At 60.8% G+C, this 14,924-nt stretch overlaps 1 protein-coding gene across 1 annotated transcript in view; it reads right to left on the bottom strand.

Moving 5' to 3' along the window:
* FER1L5 (fer-1 like family member 5) overlaps positions 1-14,924 on the bottom strand; it is a gene marked incomplete at its 5' end in the record, with an annotated part of 51,627 nt that overhangs the window by 3,600 nt on the left and 33,103 nt on the right. Inside the window, 27 exon segments of the mRNA XM_081254600.1 lie at positions 103-217; positions 219-240; positions 460-500; positions 502-606; positions 808-978; positions 1,373-1,464; positions 1,705-1,866; positions 2,360-2,479; positions 2,803-2,907; positions 3,045-3,095; positions 3,877-3,902; positions 4,055-4,217; positions 4,298-4,532; positions 5,490-5,578; positions 5,892-6,068; positions 6,610-6,791; positions 7,679-7,756; positions 8,122-8,214; positions 8,217-8,349; positions 8,457-8,617; positions 9,163-9,265; positions 10,301-10,415; positions 10,741-10,904; positions 12,068-12,196; positions 13,166-13,321; positions 13,397-13,574; positions 14,270-14,370. Of these exon segments, the coding sequence (XP_081110726.1) occupies positions 103-217; positions 219-240; positions 460-500; positions 502-606; positions 808-978; positions 1,373-1,464; positions 1,705-1,866; positions 2,360-2,479; positions 2,803-2,907; positions 3,045-3,095; positions 3,877-3,902; positions 4,055-4,217; positions 4,298-4,532; positions 5,490-5,578; positions 5,892-6,068; positions 6,610-6,791; positions 7,679-7,756; positions 8,122-8,214; positions 8,217-8,349; positions 8,457-8,617; positions 9,163-9,265; positions 10,301-10,415; positions 10,741-10,904; positions 12,068-12,196; positions 13,166-13,321; positions 13,397-13,574; positions 14,270-14,370 (3,267 nt within the window).

The following is a 14,924-nucleotide window of genomic DNA, read 5'->3' as shown; positions in this document are numbered from 1 at the left end:
CTTCTTTTCATGTACATCTGTGGGTGCCCGGCCTCGCCTTCCCCTCTTGTCCTGGATGGGTGGGCTTCCCCACCTCCTGATCCAGCCCTTCCAGTCTCATACCTGGTCGATGCCCGGCTGGCTGTCGCTGTACAGTGTGCGGGTCTCCACGTGCTCAGGTACCAGTCCCTGGGTGTGCAGGAGGTACAGCGCAAGGCGTTCTTTCTTAGATCCCAAAACGAGCAGTAGGGGGCTTGAGCTCTAGATTGGAGGGGGATGGAAGGAGGGGATCACGAGGTCATTAGCCTTCCCGTCTCCCACGTAGGCCCCTTCTCCACCCTCAGCCTGGGCAGTGGACTTGGTTATCCGTTACAGGAGAGAAGGGAGGCGGGGTGCCCTCTGGCAGCTCCTCCATCCTGTAGCCCCACTTGTCTCAGAGGCCCGGCTCTGTGCTTTCTGGCGGTGTGCTGTGCTTCTCACCAAAGCTTTGCAGTCTGAATTTTTTCCCATTGTAAAACAGAGTCATCCTCAGGGCTGAACAGAGGCGGAGGCAGTCCTTTCTGCTTGGCGTGGTGTTCCAAGAGCAGGCTTGGGGGCATCTGATCCCACCACCTGAAGGGCCCTGACCTGTGGGGAAAGGGTGGGGAGATCTGGGTACTGGAGAAGACTCTGCTTCGACCTGCAGGCTGACCAGTGCTGGGAGCAGGGGTGCAGACGGATACGGGCCCTGGTTCCCCAGCCTGGGATGCAGGCATCTTCGAGGGGAGCCATGGGCCTACTCTTCCACCCACCCCGTGCTCCCTTGCTCTGGTTCAGGTCCACGCTTACTGGCAGTAGGATTTGGAGAGCCCACAACGAGCTCCAAAGCCGGACAGGAGTCGGTTTTCAAGGTCGATGACTGTGGTTCCAATCTTATCATCAGGTGAAAATAGGTCAAAGTCATACAGCTGGATCTCTAGGTCCTTCTCCAGGAGGATGGTGCAGCTCATTTCAAACATCCTTGGGTGAGGGTGTTGGAGACACAGAGACCGAGGACCATGTTATCTACACAGCTCCCTGTCCAGCATCCCAACCACACGTGTCCGTGCTCTAGCCCGTTTGGCCCTGGTGAATTTGGAGAGCGGAGCCTGGGATGGCTCTTGTCCGCCAATAGCCATCCCTCAGTCGTGGCTGGGAGCAACTTTTGACAGGCCTGGGGGGTGGGACTCTGAGCTCCCTTCCCAGGCAAAGTGAGGGGGGAGGGGAGAGCTGGGCTGCCCATCGATGCATCTTCCGTCTGCTGGACACTGTGCTAGGAACGTGGAGGCTAGAAAGGAACGTGAGAGTTCTCTGCCTCCTGGAGCTGCTCCCGGCACAGCGGGGATGTGGGACTGGGTGCGTTGGGGCATCTCACACGCCAAAGATGGGGTTCAGAGTGTTGGGCTGGTACTTGTCCCGCTTGCCAAGCTTTGTCTCTCCCAGTTTCAGGATCACGTAAGGGTCACACTGGGGTTCAGACAGACGTGAGAGAAGGACAGGAAATGGAGAGTCAGCCCAGGTTGGTCAGGGAGGGCGGGAGTGGGGCAGAAAGGAGCCCCTTGTACCAGACGGGGCCTGTGGGAAGCTGGCAGTCTGGGTGTCAGCCTGAGGGAGCTCCGAGATGCTGGGGTGTAGGGTGAGGGGAGGGGGGTGCCCGGGCTGGGGGGCTGGGGGAGATGAGCGCTGCGGTTCAGGGCTGCTCGTTACCAGGCCATTGGTGTCTTGGGGCTGCAGGTTGACTGCTCGCACCACGTACACCCTCACCAAGCACTGCTGAGGGAAGTCCTCTTTCTTAGGCCAAGGCAGGAACTGGCGAGGGGGCTTGGGGTCTTCTGGATTCTCAGGAAAGGGGTAGACCCGGAATTGGCCCTGTGTGTGTGTTGGGGAGGGAAGGTATTGGCCTCTGGCCTGGCTCCATAGAGCCCTCCAGGAGGTGCCCCTGGTCCAAGGTCAGGAGAGTGGGTTGTGTTGAGGATGGCAGGGATGCAGCCCGTGAGGACGGGTAGGGGCACGTGCCGCAGAGATGCTCTGCGGGGACCGCGGTGTTGTTTTCCGCTGAAGGGAGGTCTTGTTCCACCCCCACCCATCCCTCGGGGTCCGCACTTGTTTTCGAAGGCTCTCGGGCCTCCGAGAGCAGCACAGGCCCGAGCTGGGACTGAGAAGCCCTCGCCCTTCCTGCGTTGGGCGACGCCACCCTGAGTCCCTGCAGAGGTCAGCCTCTGCCCCCCACTCCCAAGACTGTCAAGCCCTCCGTGCCCCATCCTCATGCCGAGCGTATAGAACCAGCGCTCCTATCAGAGTCTTCCCTGGACAGAAGGGGCACGAGGTGACAGGTGTAGCTAGGCAGGGCTGGGACACGTACCTTGAACTCCCCTACCACAGGGCTGTCCAGCTTGGGCCGTTCTTGGTAGAGTTTGAAAGTCTGGCAGAAGTCCTGCAGGCCTTGGAAGGCTGGCACGGCCTCCAGCTCGCAGTCGTATACCTGTGGGAGGGCGTGTGGGACCCGGCTGTGGCGGGGAGCTGGCCAGGGCTTGAGGGGACCACTCCTAGGATCAGGGGCTTGAGGGGCCACCCAGGTCTCGCCCCAGAGCATCTGCCCCGGGGTCAGCAGAGCTGCTGCTGGTGGGCAGCCCTGGTTCCTGAAAGGGTGTGGCCTGTGGCGGCGTGGCCAGGCGTCTTGTGAAAAGACGAGGAAGCCCCCCCCCGACTTGGTGGTTCCCCAAGGACTCGGGGCTGGGTTTGTCAGCCTCTCCCCGCAGATTTTCTCCATCCTTCATCAGTCTCCCCTCGTAGGGGCCTGCAAACCTTCAGGGTGTGATACTCTTTGTACTTGTACTTTAGGTACTGGGGAGCATCTCCTGTGGCCCAGAACAGCTTGCTCCACCAGTCCACTTCCTGGTCGTATTCATCCTGGCAGTGAGGAGGAGGGGCATTTTGGCCCTTGGGGAGAAGGCACAGTGGCCTTCCTCTGCCCGGAGTCCTGCTGTGCCACCTTCCCTGAGCTGCCTGGACTTGTTCCTTATTCCCCGGGGCTGAGCCTACATCACCTCAGCTTTGCTGGACTTGAGCCAGAACTTTTCATAAAGGTAACCTAGGAGCTGAAAAATGATTGCGGGTGAGCAAGGCAAGGCCTGGCCGCCCAGTCCGCCCACCGCCCCTGACTTCCGAGATCAGAAGGGGTTCGAGGCCACGGCTTCCTTCCCTGGCTCCCTTGCCCTTCACAGAGGCTTTTTAATTCAGGGATCCTCAGACATAGGACTGGGGCCGAGAAGGAGGGTCAGGTCAGTGCTTGGTTCTCCTTGCCCACAGCTCCACACTTAACTCTGGAAGGGCTCAGACTTTCAGAGCCTCAAGCCCCACCCTAGGCCTCCTGAAGCTGAACCTGCTTCTGCTCAAGCTGCCAAAGGATTCCTGTGCATTCGAGGTTGACAGGTGCTGCTCTAGAGCAGCAGTTCTGAACTTCGGAAACACTGGAATCACCTGGGGCGGGGGTGGGGCGTAGGTGGTTTGGGCTTGAATAAAATAATTGCTGCTTCTGGTTCCTACCCCCAGCAACTGGTCAGAAGCCATTTTGGTGGGGGGGCGGGCTGTGCAGCACGTGGGGTCTTAGCTCCCTGGCCAGGGATCGAACCCATCCCCCCTGCAGTGGGAGCGCGGAGTCCTAACTACTGGGCCTCCAGGGACGTCCCTCAGGATTTTTAAAAACTCTCGGGAAGTTCTGATGTGCAGTCCAGGTTGAGATCACTGCTTTCGAGCTCTCGTGAACAAGCAGGCCTCACGCTGGGGGCGTGGATATCGGAACCCTGTTTAATCTGTACCCTCCTCAGGCACAAGGGCTGTTTCCTCTAAATGGCACGGGGCCTCCAGCCCTTTACTCACCTCCTGGTACTTCTTCACGGACAGCACTGTGTGGAGAAAGCGCAGTCATGAGTCTCAGGAGAAGGGAGAAGTGGGGGTGGGGAGGGCCACCAACCCGGCAGGACAGCCCGGGCCTTGGCCAGTCCCAGTGCCAGCTTGTTGGTGAGGTCTGGGGAGGGGCAAGGAGAAAGGGCCGTACTTGGAGGCCGTGGGGGCATGTAGTCCTCAGCCCAGGGGTCACAGAAGTAGGGCTGTAGGGAGTCAACGTTGGCCTGACCCACCACGGTCTCCTGGCCGAAGTCCTGGTTGTCCACCACCTTTAGCACCAGGGGCAGCGCGAAGGCCTCATCCGTAGGCACGTACTGCAGCCGCAAGGAGAGGCCAGAGCGTGAGGCTTCCCACGAGCCGGGGCTGCCCCAGCCCTGGCCCAACGCCTTCTCACCAGCGTGAGGAAGAGGGCTGACTGGGTGAAGTTGGGATTGGTCTGGAAGTCCCTGATGGGCTCTGCCTGCACGGACTCTTCCCAGTATTCCACCAGGAGCCGGGGCGAACGCACCCGCTTCATGTTCCGAAGGCTCCAGACCAGCATCCGCCAGAACAGAGAGGGAGGGTGGGGAAAGGGGCAGGCAGCCCCTCTGATGGGGTCCTGGCCTGGGAGCAGTGGGGCCCCAGGGGGCCTGCAGGGCCAGGGCATGAGGCTGGGTGAAGGCAGAGTCTGAAGGCTCACCCAGGCCTCCTGTCCTGTGAGGGATGAGTCCTCCAGGCCTGGACGCTGTTGTTGCTCCTCCACGAGGGAGGTGCCCATTAGGTATTGCCCTTCCTCCCCTGCTGCCCGTCTGGCCTCTAATCATCTCTCTCAGGGCTGACTTCCCGCTGCCGGCTGCCTCCCAGGCCTGCAGCAGCTGGAGCGCCCCAGGGTTCTTGGGCACCTCGGTGCTGTCCAGCTCGTGGCTGACCTGGATCCCACAGGACTCCACGGCCAGTCAGCGAGCCGGCACCCTGGGATCTCACTCTCAACAGACAAACACTGGGTACCCCAGGAGCTGTCCACACCCTACTCATTGGGCCGCCTCAGGGCCAGAGTGGAAACCAGCCAGGTGGTCTGATCTTGGCTCCAGTGCCGGGAGGACCTGACCATCTTCCGGTCTTTGCCAGGTTTGTGGCAGGGCACGTAGGTTCTGACCTGGGGGCCTCCATGCTACTTTCAGAAGAGGTGAGAAACATCCTGGCATTTGGAGTCAGGCAGGGCCGGGCCTAAACTCTGGAGCTGCCACTGAGCCCCTGTGTCACTGTGCGTGGATGTGTTGCTTCTCAGAGCCTGAATTTCCGTCTCTGGAAGGTCGTCCCTACTTTTTGCAAAGGGCCCTCATGAGGCTTACATCTGGTAGGTAATGAATGCTAAAGCCCTTATGACCCACTGCAGAGGTTTGCATTAAAATACTTTTAAATGTTCTATCAGAACTTCATTTCTCTCCTGTCTCCCTCCATCTCTCACATGGTATCTTCTCGGGGTCCAAGCTTTGGAGCAGGTAGGCAGAAGGCCCAAGAGAGTCAGCAGAGAGCGCACCGTGGTGCTTGACTGCTCTGGGGGTGGCTTGCGCCCTGCCCACCCGCCCTGCTCCATGTTTCATCACCTCAGTAGCCATTTCCTTAGCTTGGGCTGGATGCTCTTGGGCAGGATGTAGATCCCATTCTTCCAGGGAACACTTAAGATTGGCAGCTGCTGTCTGAGACTCTGAAGGGATGAGGTGGGAGAGCAGGGAGCCTGAGGCCCTGTTGGGCTGGTCCTACTTCCCCCCCCACCATGCAAGCAGGACCCTAAGAGGCTCAACTGCGGCAGCCCCGGAGCCCTATGGGCAGAAGCTGGCAGGGGAGTTAGGGAGAGGTTGGCCAGGCTGGCACCTCCCAGCCCAGTGTTCTTGTTCCTGGGCCCCAGGACTTTGCTGAGGGGCTGCGGTTGGGGGCCGCTGCCTGTGGAAACGTGGCAGGGGAGTGGGGCAGGGTGAGCGCACTGAGCACCACACTCCCAGCCGGGCCCTCTCTCCCAGCACCTCAGTCTCGAGGATCAGCTCACAGGACGCCAAGATCTCGCCCTCTTCCTCCTCCAACCCTTTTACAAGGGGGTGCCACCTCATAGGGGGCAGGATCCGGTTTTGGACATCCAGCCAGACCACCGGTGACCACATGCTCCGTCCCCACAAGCTCTCATTGCCCTGGAGGGAAGGGGAAGTTCACAAAACATGGAGGCCAGGCTGGCAGGGGTCTGGCTCCTCCTGGGATTCTGACAACTCTAGGATCAATGCGATGTGCTCTGCGAATCAGGTCCCGCTGGAGCACTTTCTGAATATTCTCCTCTAAAATAAAAGCTCCTGGGCTTCCCTGGTGGCGCAGTGGTTGAGAGTGCGCCTGCCGATGCAGGGGACGTGGGTTCGCGCCCCGGTCCGGGAAGATCCCACATGCTGCGGGGCGGCTGGGCCCGTGAGCCATGGCCGCTGAGCCTGCGTGTCCAGAGCCTGTGCTCCGCAACGGGAGGGGCCACAACAGTGAGAGGCCCATGTACCGCAAAAAAAAATAATAATAAAAGCTCCTCACGGAATTCCCTGGCGGTCCAGTAGTTAGGACTCTGTGCTTCCACTGCAGTGGGCACAGTTTCGATCCCTGGTCTGGGAACTAAGACCCGGCATGCCACACGGCACGACCAAAAAAAATACATTAAAAACTTCTCAGAGCTCTGCCCAGCCCAGCCCACCTTACCTGGGGGTCCCGCTGCCACAGTTCCACCACCACAAGTGGCGGTCTCTCTTTGGTGTCCTGGGGGTTCTCGTACAGGAGGAGGTGCTGGAAGATGAGCGTCTGGGCCCACGTAGGGGCCGCAGAGCTCTTCAGGGTTTGGGTGCACTGGCTGTGGTTCAAGAAGACCAACCGAATGAAGGGCGCTGTGGGTGGAAGGAGAGCCGTGCCTTTGAGCTGCCGAGTGAGGCTCTCCTCTATTCTGGCTGCTGCCGCCACTGGACTGGGTACCCGGGGAGGCTCAGGCCAGACAGCCACAGCCACTCCAGCTCCCCAGAAGGCCACCTCACAGTAAGCCACAGAGCACATGGGCTTATAGCTAGAGGCCCCTTATACCATCATGGTTGGGGCCTAGCTGTCACAGACGCAGAGGGCCCAGCGGCTCCTCTGGAGCGGTTCTGGGGACCAGGCTACACGTGGCTGCCCTTGCACAGCATCAGGAAGTGGCCTTGGCATCAAGGAACATCACAAGGCCCTCTCAACGAGGGTGCTGATGCCCAGTAGACGCAGCTCCCAGCAGACACCCACTGCCCTGGCTCAGCCCCTCATCCAACAGTCTGGCTCCCAACAAACAGGGCCACTGCCAGCCCAGGGCAGGAGCACGTGACTCACCTGAAACCTCCCATGGGGCCTCCACACAGGGCTAGAAATTGCCACCCCTCCTCCCCACCCCTCATCTTCTGTCCAGCACAAGGGACAAGTGGTTCCCAAGCGTGTCATCCTCTCTCTCGCCTTTGTGTCTCATCCTCCCTCTTCCTTGTCAAGGCCCAGCAAACTCCTCCTTCCTCTTCAAGGCTCAGCTAAGTGGCCTCCAGTGGGATGAAGCCTCCCTGTCTTGATTCCACAGTGTTGGGGACACACCTCAAGAGCGGTCCTGCCTTGTATTCCTTGTTCTTGTGTCTCTTCCCCAAACCAGGGCCATGAGCTGCTGGGGGCAGGGGTCTGCATGTGTGTCACCCCCTCCTCGCCACACCCTTTATACTGCTGGGTGGCCCCATGGAGGGGCTGGGGGAGAAGAGGTGCCCATGCCTACCCTGGAATGTCTGGATGTGGTTGGACATCAGGTTCCGGGCCTGGTAGATGTCGCAGAAGAGCTGGTAGTGATGGGGCTCTGGGGAAGAGAGGAGCTGTGTCCGCCACCCGCCCCCAGGATCCCCACCCCATGCCCCCTGCTCCCTGCCCTCAGGGGCTGGGTGATCTCTGGGGGAGCCCTCCAGGAGCTCCTGATTCTGTCCAGTCTCCGTGTCGACGACTCCATGTCCGCTTCCCTCTTAGCTTGCTGTTTCATATCTAGACTCTGTTCCCAGGACAGACTCCCTGAGGCTCATAGGTCCCCTTCCTGTCTCCCCCAGCCCAGGCCCAGGTCACCCTTCTCCCCATCCAAAGCCTGAGGATGTGGCTCTAGGGCTCAGGTCCCCCCACCTGCAGTGGTCAGTGCATCTGGCCACATGGAGCGTCTCCGTCTGCCTGGCGCACCAGGGGGCCCTGGCTCCGGAGGTGGGGTTGCAGGGAAGAGACACCCAGCCCACTGGGGCTTTACCAAGGATCCTTCCAGGAGGAATATGGGTGAATGCCCTTGACCTTGTTGGGGGCCAGCCTGCGGTGCCAGCAGCGGCGGCGGAACCGGCTCTGGGACTGAGGGTTCAGGTGGAACTTGGAGCCGAAGACGCCGTACTCCCAGCCTGCCTCGTCCTCAGCCAGGCTGGGGTGGTGCTGCGGGGAGAGCTGAGTCGCCCTCTCACCCGGCCGAGGGTGGGTCCCATGGGTCCCACCCATGGTCCCACCAGGTCCCTAATCAGGCAGTCCCTCACCAGCTGCAGGAAGGACAGGGTCTCCTGCTCGTGGCTCAGCCTCCTGTGGTCCCGGTAGTGCACGCGCACCCAGCGCCGGCGGCGGCAGGAGTAGGTCTTCTCCACCGAGTTCCAGACCTGGGGCAGCCCTGAGGGTGGGATGCCCACTCCATACTCCCCGCCTGAGGGACCAGGACACAGCCCGTGGGTGCCCAGGGGCCCACAAGCTCGGGGGCTCGGACAGGCCTGAGAGATAAGCCCCAGAAGGGCAGGCCGAGGGGACAGTGCTGTCCCTCACGTCCAGGTCTCTCTGGCCACAAAGGAAGGTGTGGTCACACTGCGTCACCCGGGTGGCCTGGGCTCAACTGCCCATCTTACAGACAAGGAAGGTGAGGCCCACAGGCGTCCTGGGACCCGCACAAGGTCACACAGCCCGTAAGTAGCAGAGGCTGCATCTTGAGCCCAGGTCTTCCGACTCCCAGCCCACCGCCCCTTCCCTGGAGCCACCTGGGGTGAACCAGGCTCTGGACGTGACCCCAGTTCACGTGCTCGGGAGGCGCGTAGCACCTGCCCTGTCTTAAAGCTGGGGCCCACGTCTGTGGCAAGGGTGGAGGCCCTGCTCTCCGGAGACTGAGGACCCCCAGGAATGCAGGCCTACCCCACCTGACAGCCTGGCTACTTTCAGTTCCAGGCCCTGCCGCCCTTAGCCGCTGCCCAGAGGACTGACCCTCATTGTCCACCACGTGATTCAGCTCCACAGCCCAGTTCTTCTTCGCGTGCCAGCCTTGGGGGCACGTCACATTCTCCCGGGCCTCCACGGGTTCTCCGTTCTGTGCGTGGACAGAGAGGGTGGGCCAAGGGCCGTCTTGCTCGCCTACTACAGCCATTGTGGCCTCCAGCCCCCAGGAGCAGACCGCTCTTTTTACATCAGACCGCTCTTTTTACATCTGATGCCACCCACGTGTTCACTTAATACACTTTTACTGGCTTGCCTTTCCGAACCGTACGTGTATTTTTTAAAGGAAACTTTATATAAGCAGTGTCAGTGGAACCACTCACCATAAATAGGAAACAACCATACGAATGACTGTGAAAGCAAAATAGTGTGACTGAATCTCAGCTGGACGCTGCTGCCCGCCCAAGGCGGCTCTTGGGAAGGGGAGACCAGCGTGCGTGACAGATGGGTTAAACCTCACTGTACAATCAGTGGCCACCAGCCTCCTGGGGCTCCTTAAATTTAAGTTCGTTAAAAATGAAACAAGGGCTTCCCTGGTGGCGCAGTGGTTGAGAGTCCGCCTGCCGATGCAGGGGACACGGGTTCGTGCCCCGGTCTGGGAAGATCCCACATGCCACGGAGCAGCTGGGCCCGTGAGCCATGGCCGCTGAGCCTGCACGTCCGGAGCCTGTGCTCCGCAATGGGAAAGGCCACAAAGTGAGAAGCCGTGTACAGAAAAAAAAAAAAGATCGGAAATTCCCCTGTGGTCCAGTGGTTAGGGCTCCGCGCTTCCATGGCTGGAGGCCCAGGTTCGATCCCTGGTCGGGGAACTAAGATCCCGCATGCCGTGCGGTGCAGCCAGAAAAAAAGAAACAAAATTCAAAGTTCAGTTCCTTACTGAATTCTGGGTAAAAGCGCCACCTTCGGAAGGGGGAAGGAAAGGTGCCCACTCTGTCGTTCTTCCAGTCCCATTTAGGGGACCTCTCCCCACCACCTTGGGATACAAACCCCATCAGCGCTCACCCAAGGTCACACCAGGGAGCAGGGCTCAGATGGCAACGCCTGATCCAGTGCTCTTTCCACTCAGACACCCCAGCTTCCAAGGTGCCCCCCTGGTTGAATCGCTTGCCCCCCCGCGCCCCCCGCTCACCGCGTCTGTGTTGGGGATGGCGGCAGGCACCCACGCCCCCGTGGCGTCCCGGTGCTGGTTCTCGTACACCTCCTCCAGCACCTGGCTCTTGTTGATGTCTGTGTCCAGGAGGAGCCTGGGGGCAGTGAGACCCCAAGTTCCCAGCATATCTCCCTGAGCTAACAGGCCCCTGGGGTCCTCCTCTGTTGGCTGAGCGCTGCCGTACCTGGCAGCCCCACCTGCTCTGGGCAAGGCTGGGCAGCGGGGCCTGGCATGCAGGGTAGGGTGGTGGGCAGGTCCCCCTGTCCTATGCACCCCAGCCCCCGGGACCAGGCTGCAGTGGCTGTGTGCCCGCCTCTCTGGGCTGCTGCCTACTGGCCCTCCTGGGTAAAAAGAAGTGTCAGCTCCAGTGCTGCCTGTCCAGGGGCACACAGGCTGCGGGTCCCGCATCCCAGCCTTACCTCCGCTGAGGTTCCACTGTCCATGGCCCCTGCCAGTGCCATCCATGGGGCTCCTTGAAATACTCCTTGGGGAGGGCCTTGTGCCCCATGACGTCCGAGAAGCTGGGGCAGTGCTGCAGCCACTGCTGTCCCCACTGGTCCTTATGCTTGGCCTGGTTCTCGTACTGGGGGAGGGGAGTCCATCAGTGCCTGCTGCCACCCCCAGCATACCCAGCACTGGCCCTAGGCCCCCCACTCTGGGCTGTAGGCACCTCCCAGAAATGTGGTAGTCAGGCAGAGGGCCATGTGGCACCTGCCCAGGGGCAGGAGCTGCGCTGTCGCTTATAATGGGATGGCACTGTCCCTGCTGTCAATCAGCACAGACAGCCGCCACTCATCAAGTGCTCACTGTGGCTGGGCCCATGCCAAGGGCATTACATGAACTATCCCCTTTCAGCTGCACACTCCCATTTCACAGGTGAGGAGACTGAGGCTCAAAGGTCACCTCTACCCCAGGCGGCTCAGCTCTCGAGGAGTGGAGGGGGGTGGATGCCTGTGTTAGAGCCTGGTGGTGCCTGCGATGTGACCTGTCCGCCCTGTGTCACTGCTGACCCTGGGGAACCTGGTCCTGCTCCACCACTGCCCCGTCTTTGCTGCCTCTGGACCTTTCTCCCACATTCCCCTTCTGGGCACACACTCATCCTAAATCCCTCTCTGTCTCAGCACCTCCAAGTTCTACAATCTATCCACAACATGCAACTTAGGAACCATGAAAACGTTTTGACAAAGTAAGTTAAAAAGCCCGAAACTCAAAACTTATTTCTCTTCTGTTCTCAGGACCTTCGCCTGAGCCACGTCCTCCCCTCCTCTGATTTCAGAGCGGCCTCTGGCTGGCTGCTCACACACCTCCTGGGTTTACAGTTCTAAGGGAACATGCCTCATTTCCGGCTCCTCTGACTGTCCCAGGCCTCCCCCTCCCCGGGACCACCAGGCTGGCCTGCAGGACCCAGCTGGGGTCGGCAGGGGTCCTGGGCTATCACGCTGATGATGGACGAGACCCCCCTGCAAGCAGTCGGAGCCTTGCTCACCTCACACACCCTGAACCAATTGGGAGAAACTCCCAATAAACCTCCGTCTGGGTGAGAGTGACCAGCCCCAGGGGACCATTCAGCTGCCCTCCTGTCACCACAGCCTATGGCTTGTCAACAGGGGACCTCTTTAGTTTCTGCCACCTCTCTCAAGCCCCTTTCACGGTTCTCAGATTCTGCCGGTGATGTTCTTCTCCACCTTCGGAGCTGGGCTGTTGCCGGGTCACCCTCCCGCCGGCCCCACCCGGGGCCCGGCTCACCGTCTCCGCGGACACGACCACTTCGCCCTGGCGGAGCAGCTGCAGATCCTTGCTGTCGGTCACGTTGCCGAGCCACATGCAGACCCGGAGCTGGGCCGGGAGCGTGTCCTTTCCTTCACCCTCTGGGTACTGAGCCAGAGGCAGGTCAACAACCACGGGGGTGCAGGCCCCCAGGGGCAGGGGTGCAGGTGAGGGAGGGGCACACACACCAGCCCCTTCACCCTGAGCCCTGGGAGCAGGGGCCTCACACTGAGCTGGGTGATGGCCATAACAGAGGCTGGTACGGGCTGCTGGGGGAGAGGGTCAGTGCCGCTGGGGAACCTGGGAATGCTCCAGGGAGGACTGGTGCTGATGGTGCCATTGACAATGATGCTTGCTATGCGCCAGGCAACGTGCTAAGTGCTCTGATCCTCACACACCACCACAAGGCAGGCATCATTATCGCCAGGCCCATTTCACAGAGGAGCAGGCTGAGGCCAGACATGGTCAGGAGTTGGCTCTGGCTCACACAAGCCAGTGAGTGGTAGAGCCAGGATTCAAGTCTCAGTGATTCTTGCAGGATGAGAAGGACTCAGGTGGGCCCTTCCACCATGGCAGAAAGGGCAGTGGGAAGCCAGTACATCTCCGAGACGGAGGCAGTGTCCCCCACCTGCCTCCCAGGGGGAGGGCTGGAAGCACAGGGCCATCTTCAGGGCAGGGGACTTGTGGTCAGTCAGCCTTATTTATGGATTGTGTCTGATATGAGGGGCTGGCACCCAAACCTTATAGGTATTAAATATGTAGATAGCAGCCAATTGTGGTCCACGGGAGACAGGACAGGGACAGGACCAAGTGAAGCATCAGGATGACGGAGGGGACAAATTTGAGGAATACTTATGGGTGGCATGGACTTGGTGTCGGCCACATGCTGATGGTCCCAGGCCCCCGCCTTCCTCTGGAGAACTGTTTAAACCCCATTTCACCTGGTAAAGGGCCTGACAGAGAGGAAGTGGGCATGCCCTTGGGAGGCTCATGGGGGCTGCCCGGGGGGGTGTTCAGGGCTTCTCCCTTGGGACGTCCTGGGCCCTCTCCTCCCCTGAGGACCCCTGGCCTCCCCACCTGCAGGAAGAGGGTCTGTGTCTTCCCACAGAACCTGCCGGAGTGCCGGGTCCCAGTCGGGGAGAACAGGATGGTGTGGGCGGGCACCTGTGCATAGGCCACTCGCTGCTCCCGGGACATCAGCCAGATCATCACGTCCGGGAGGTTCATCTGGGGCTGCCGGGCGGGAGAGCGTCAGGCCCACGTGGCCGGCTCCAAGGCCCGCTGCCGGCCGGAGTGTCCAGCACCCACCTCAGGGAGCACGGCATTAAGGCGGTACAGCCAGCCCTCTACAGTGGCCACCATGTCCCTGGGCTGGGCTTCCTTGGCCTTCCGGGCCAGCTCCTGCAGAAGGCGGCTGCGGAGCTGCCACCTCTTCTTGTCCAGGTCGGTTGCTTTGGGCTGATCAGTCGTGCAGGGCAGTGGGTACCTGTGGCCAGGACCGGGAGGGCGGGAGCTGACCATGTCCCTTGCTCACCATCCTGCCCAGCCTCAGTGCCCTTCCTAGACCCAAGATCCTGCCCCACGCCTGCTGGCCTGACCCAGGGAGCCCTGCCCACCCTCCTTAGGAAGCCCACTCACTGCGGTCCTGGCCCCTGGGCCCTCACCCTTCCCCTTCCCATCCTCCCAGCCCCTGCAGTGTGCCAGGCCCGTGCTCAGGACCTCCTCGTGGACAGAGGTGTGAGCTGTGAGACAGGGGCCAACCAAACCCGGCGGGAGTGGGGAGGAGCCAAGTGGGCTGCCGGGCCAGGAGGAGCAGAACAGGCAGAACCCCAAAGAGGGCCTTGTGGATAGAAGGAGCGGCAGGGGAAAAGGTGCGGGCCGGGACGGTGCCGGGCTTGTCTGGACAACGGGGAGGCTGGTTTGGGGGGAGCACCAGGCATGGGTGTGGGGGCAACAGTGATGGGTGGGGAAGTCAGGGCCATTTTGGGGGTCCCTGAATGGGAGAGAAGCGGCTCTGTGGTTTGGGGAGAGATCTGCACAGAGCTCATATTTCCTGCGGAGGCAGGGGTGCGGAAGGGTGGCAGTGAGGGCTGTTCTGTAGGGTCCTGTCTGCGCCCCAGACCCTGTGTGAGCCTGATCTGGCTCAGCCCCAGCCCCGGGTGAGGGGCCCACCGCCCCTACTTGCAGTCCTCCATCAGCTCCCTCAGCAGTTTCTCCCACTGGGGAAGCAGAGCCGGGTCCCTTGGATTCCTCATGGATTTCAGGGTGTCCAGATTGGCTTTCTGCCCAGCAGGAGAGAAGTGGCAAGTGAGCATGGGGCTCCCTCAGGACAGGCTGCAAGGCTGATTGGCCCAAGATGGTTTCAGCCAGGACTTGGGGACATTTGAGGGGTAACCTGGGGATGTCAGTCCGAAGCAGTCACACGCCCTTGCAAGGCTAGGATTCCCACCCACCCTCCCAATGGGTGGCGGGAAGGAGCCAGGACAGGGTGGGACCGTGAAGAGGTTACAGGGCCCTGACGCTGGGCTCCCTTTCTATCGGTGCGAGAAAGTCGTATCTGAGGTGGGGGCACCGGGTGGCTCTCCTGCCTACAACTGCTCTGCGGCTTCCTTCCTTAACCGACACGAAGACCTTTTGTGATCGGACCCTTCCCAGCTTCCCTGGCCTTCTTTCCACGTCACTTCCAGGCCCCCACCACCCCCGAACTTCCTATCACCATGGCTCTGCCTGTCGTTCCCTTCTCTGCACCCCACCACTGCCCCCAGCAAGACTCTGCCCCAATGTCATCTCCTTTTTGAACACCTCCTCTGACTCTCCTCTCTCCCCCACCCCAATC

This window comes from Mesoplodon bidens (assembly GCF_964165515.1).
Source record: "Mesoplodon bidens genome assembly, chromosome: 14".
Classification (NCBI taxonomy): domain Eukaryota; kingdom Metazoa; phylum Chordata; class Mammalia; order Artiodactyla; family Ziphiidae; genus Mesoplodon; species Mesoplodon bidens.
This window is presented reverse-complemented; position numbering and strand designations above follow the sequence as displayed.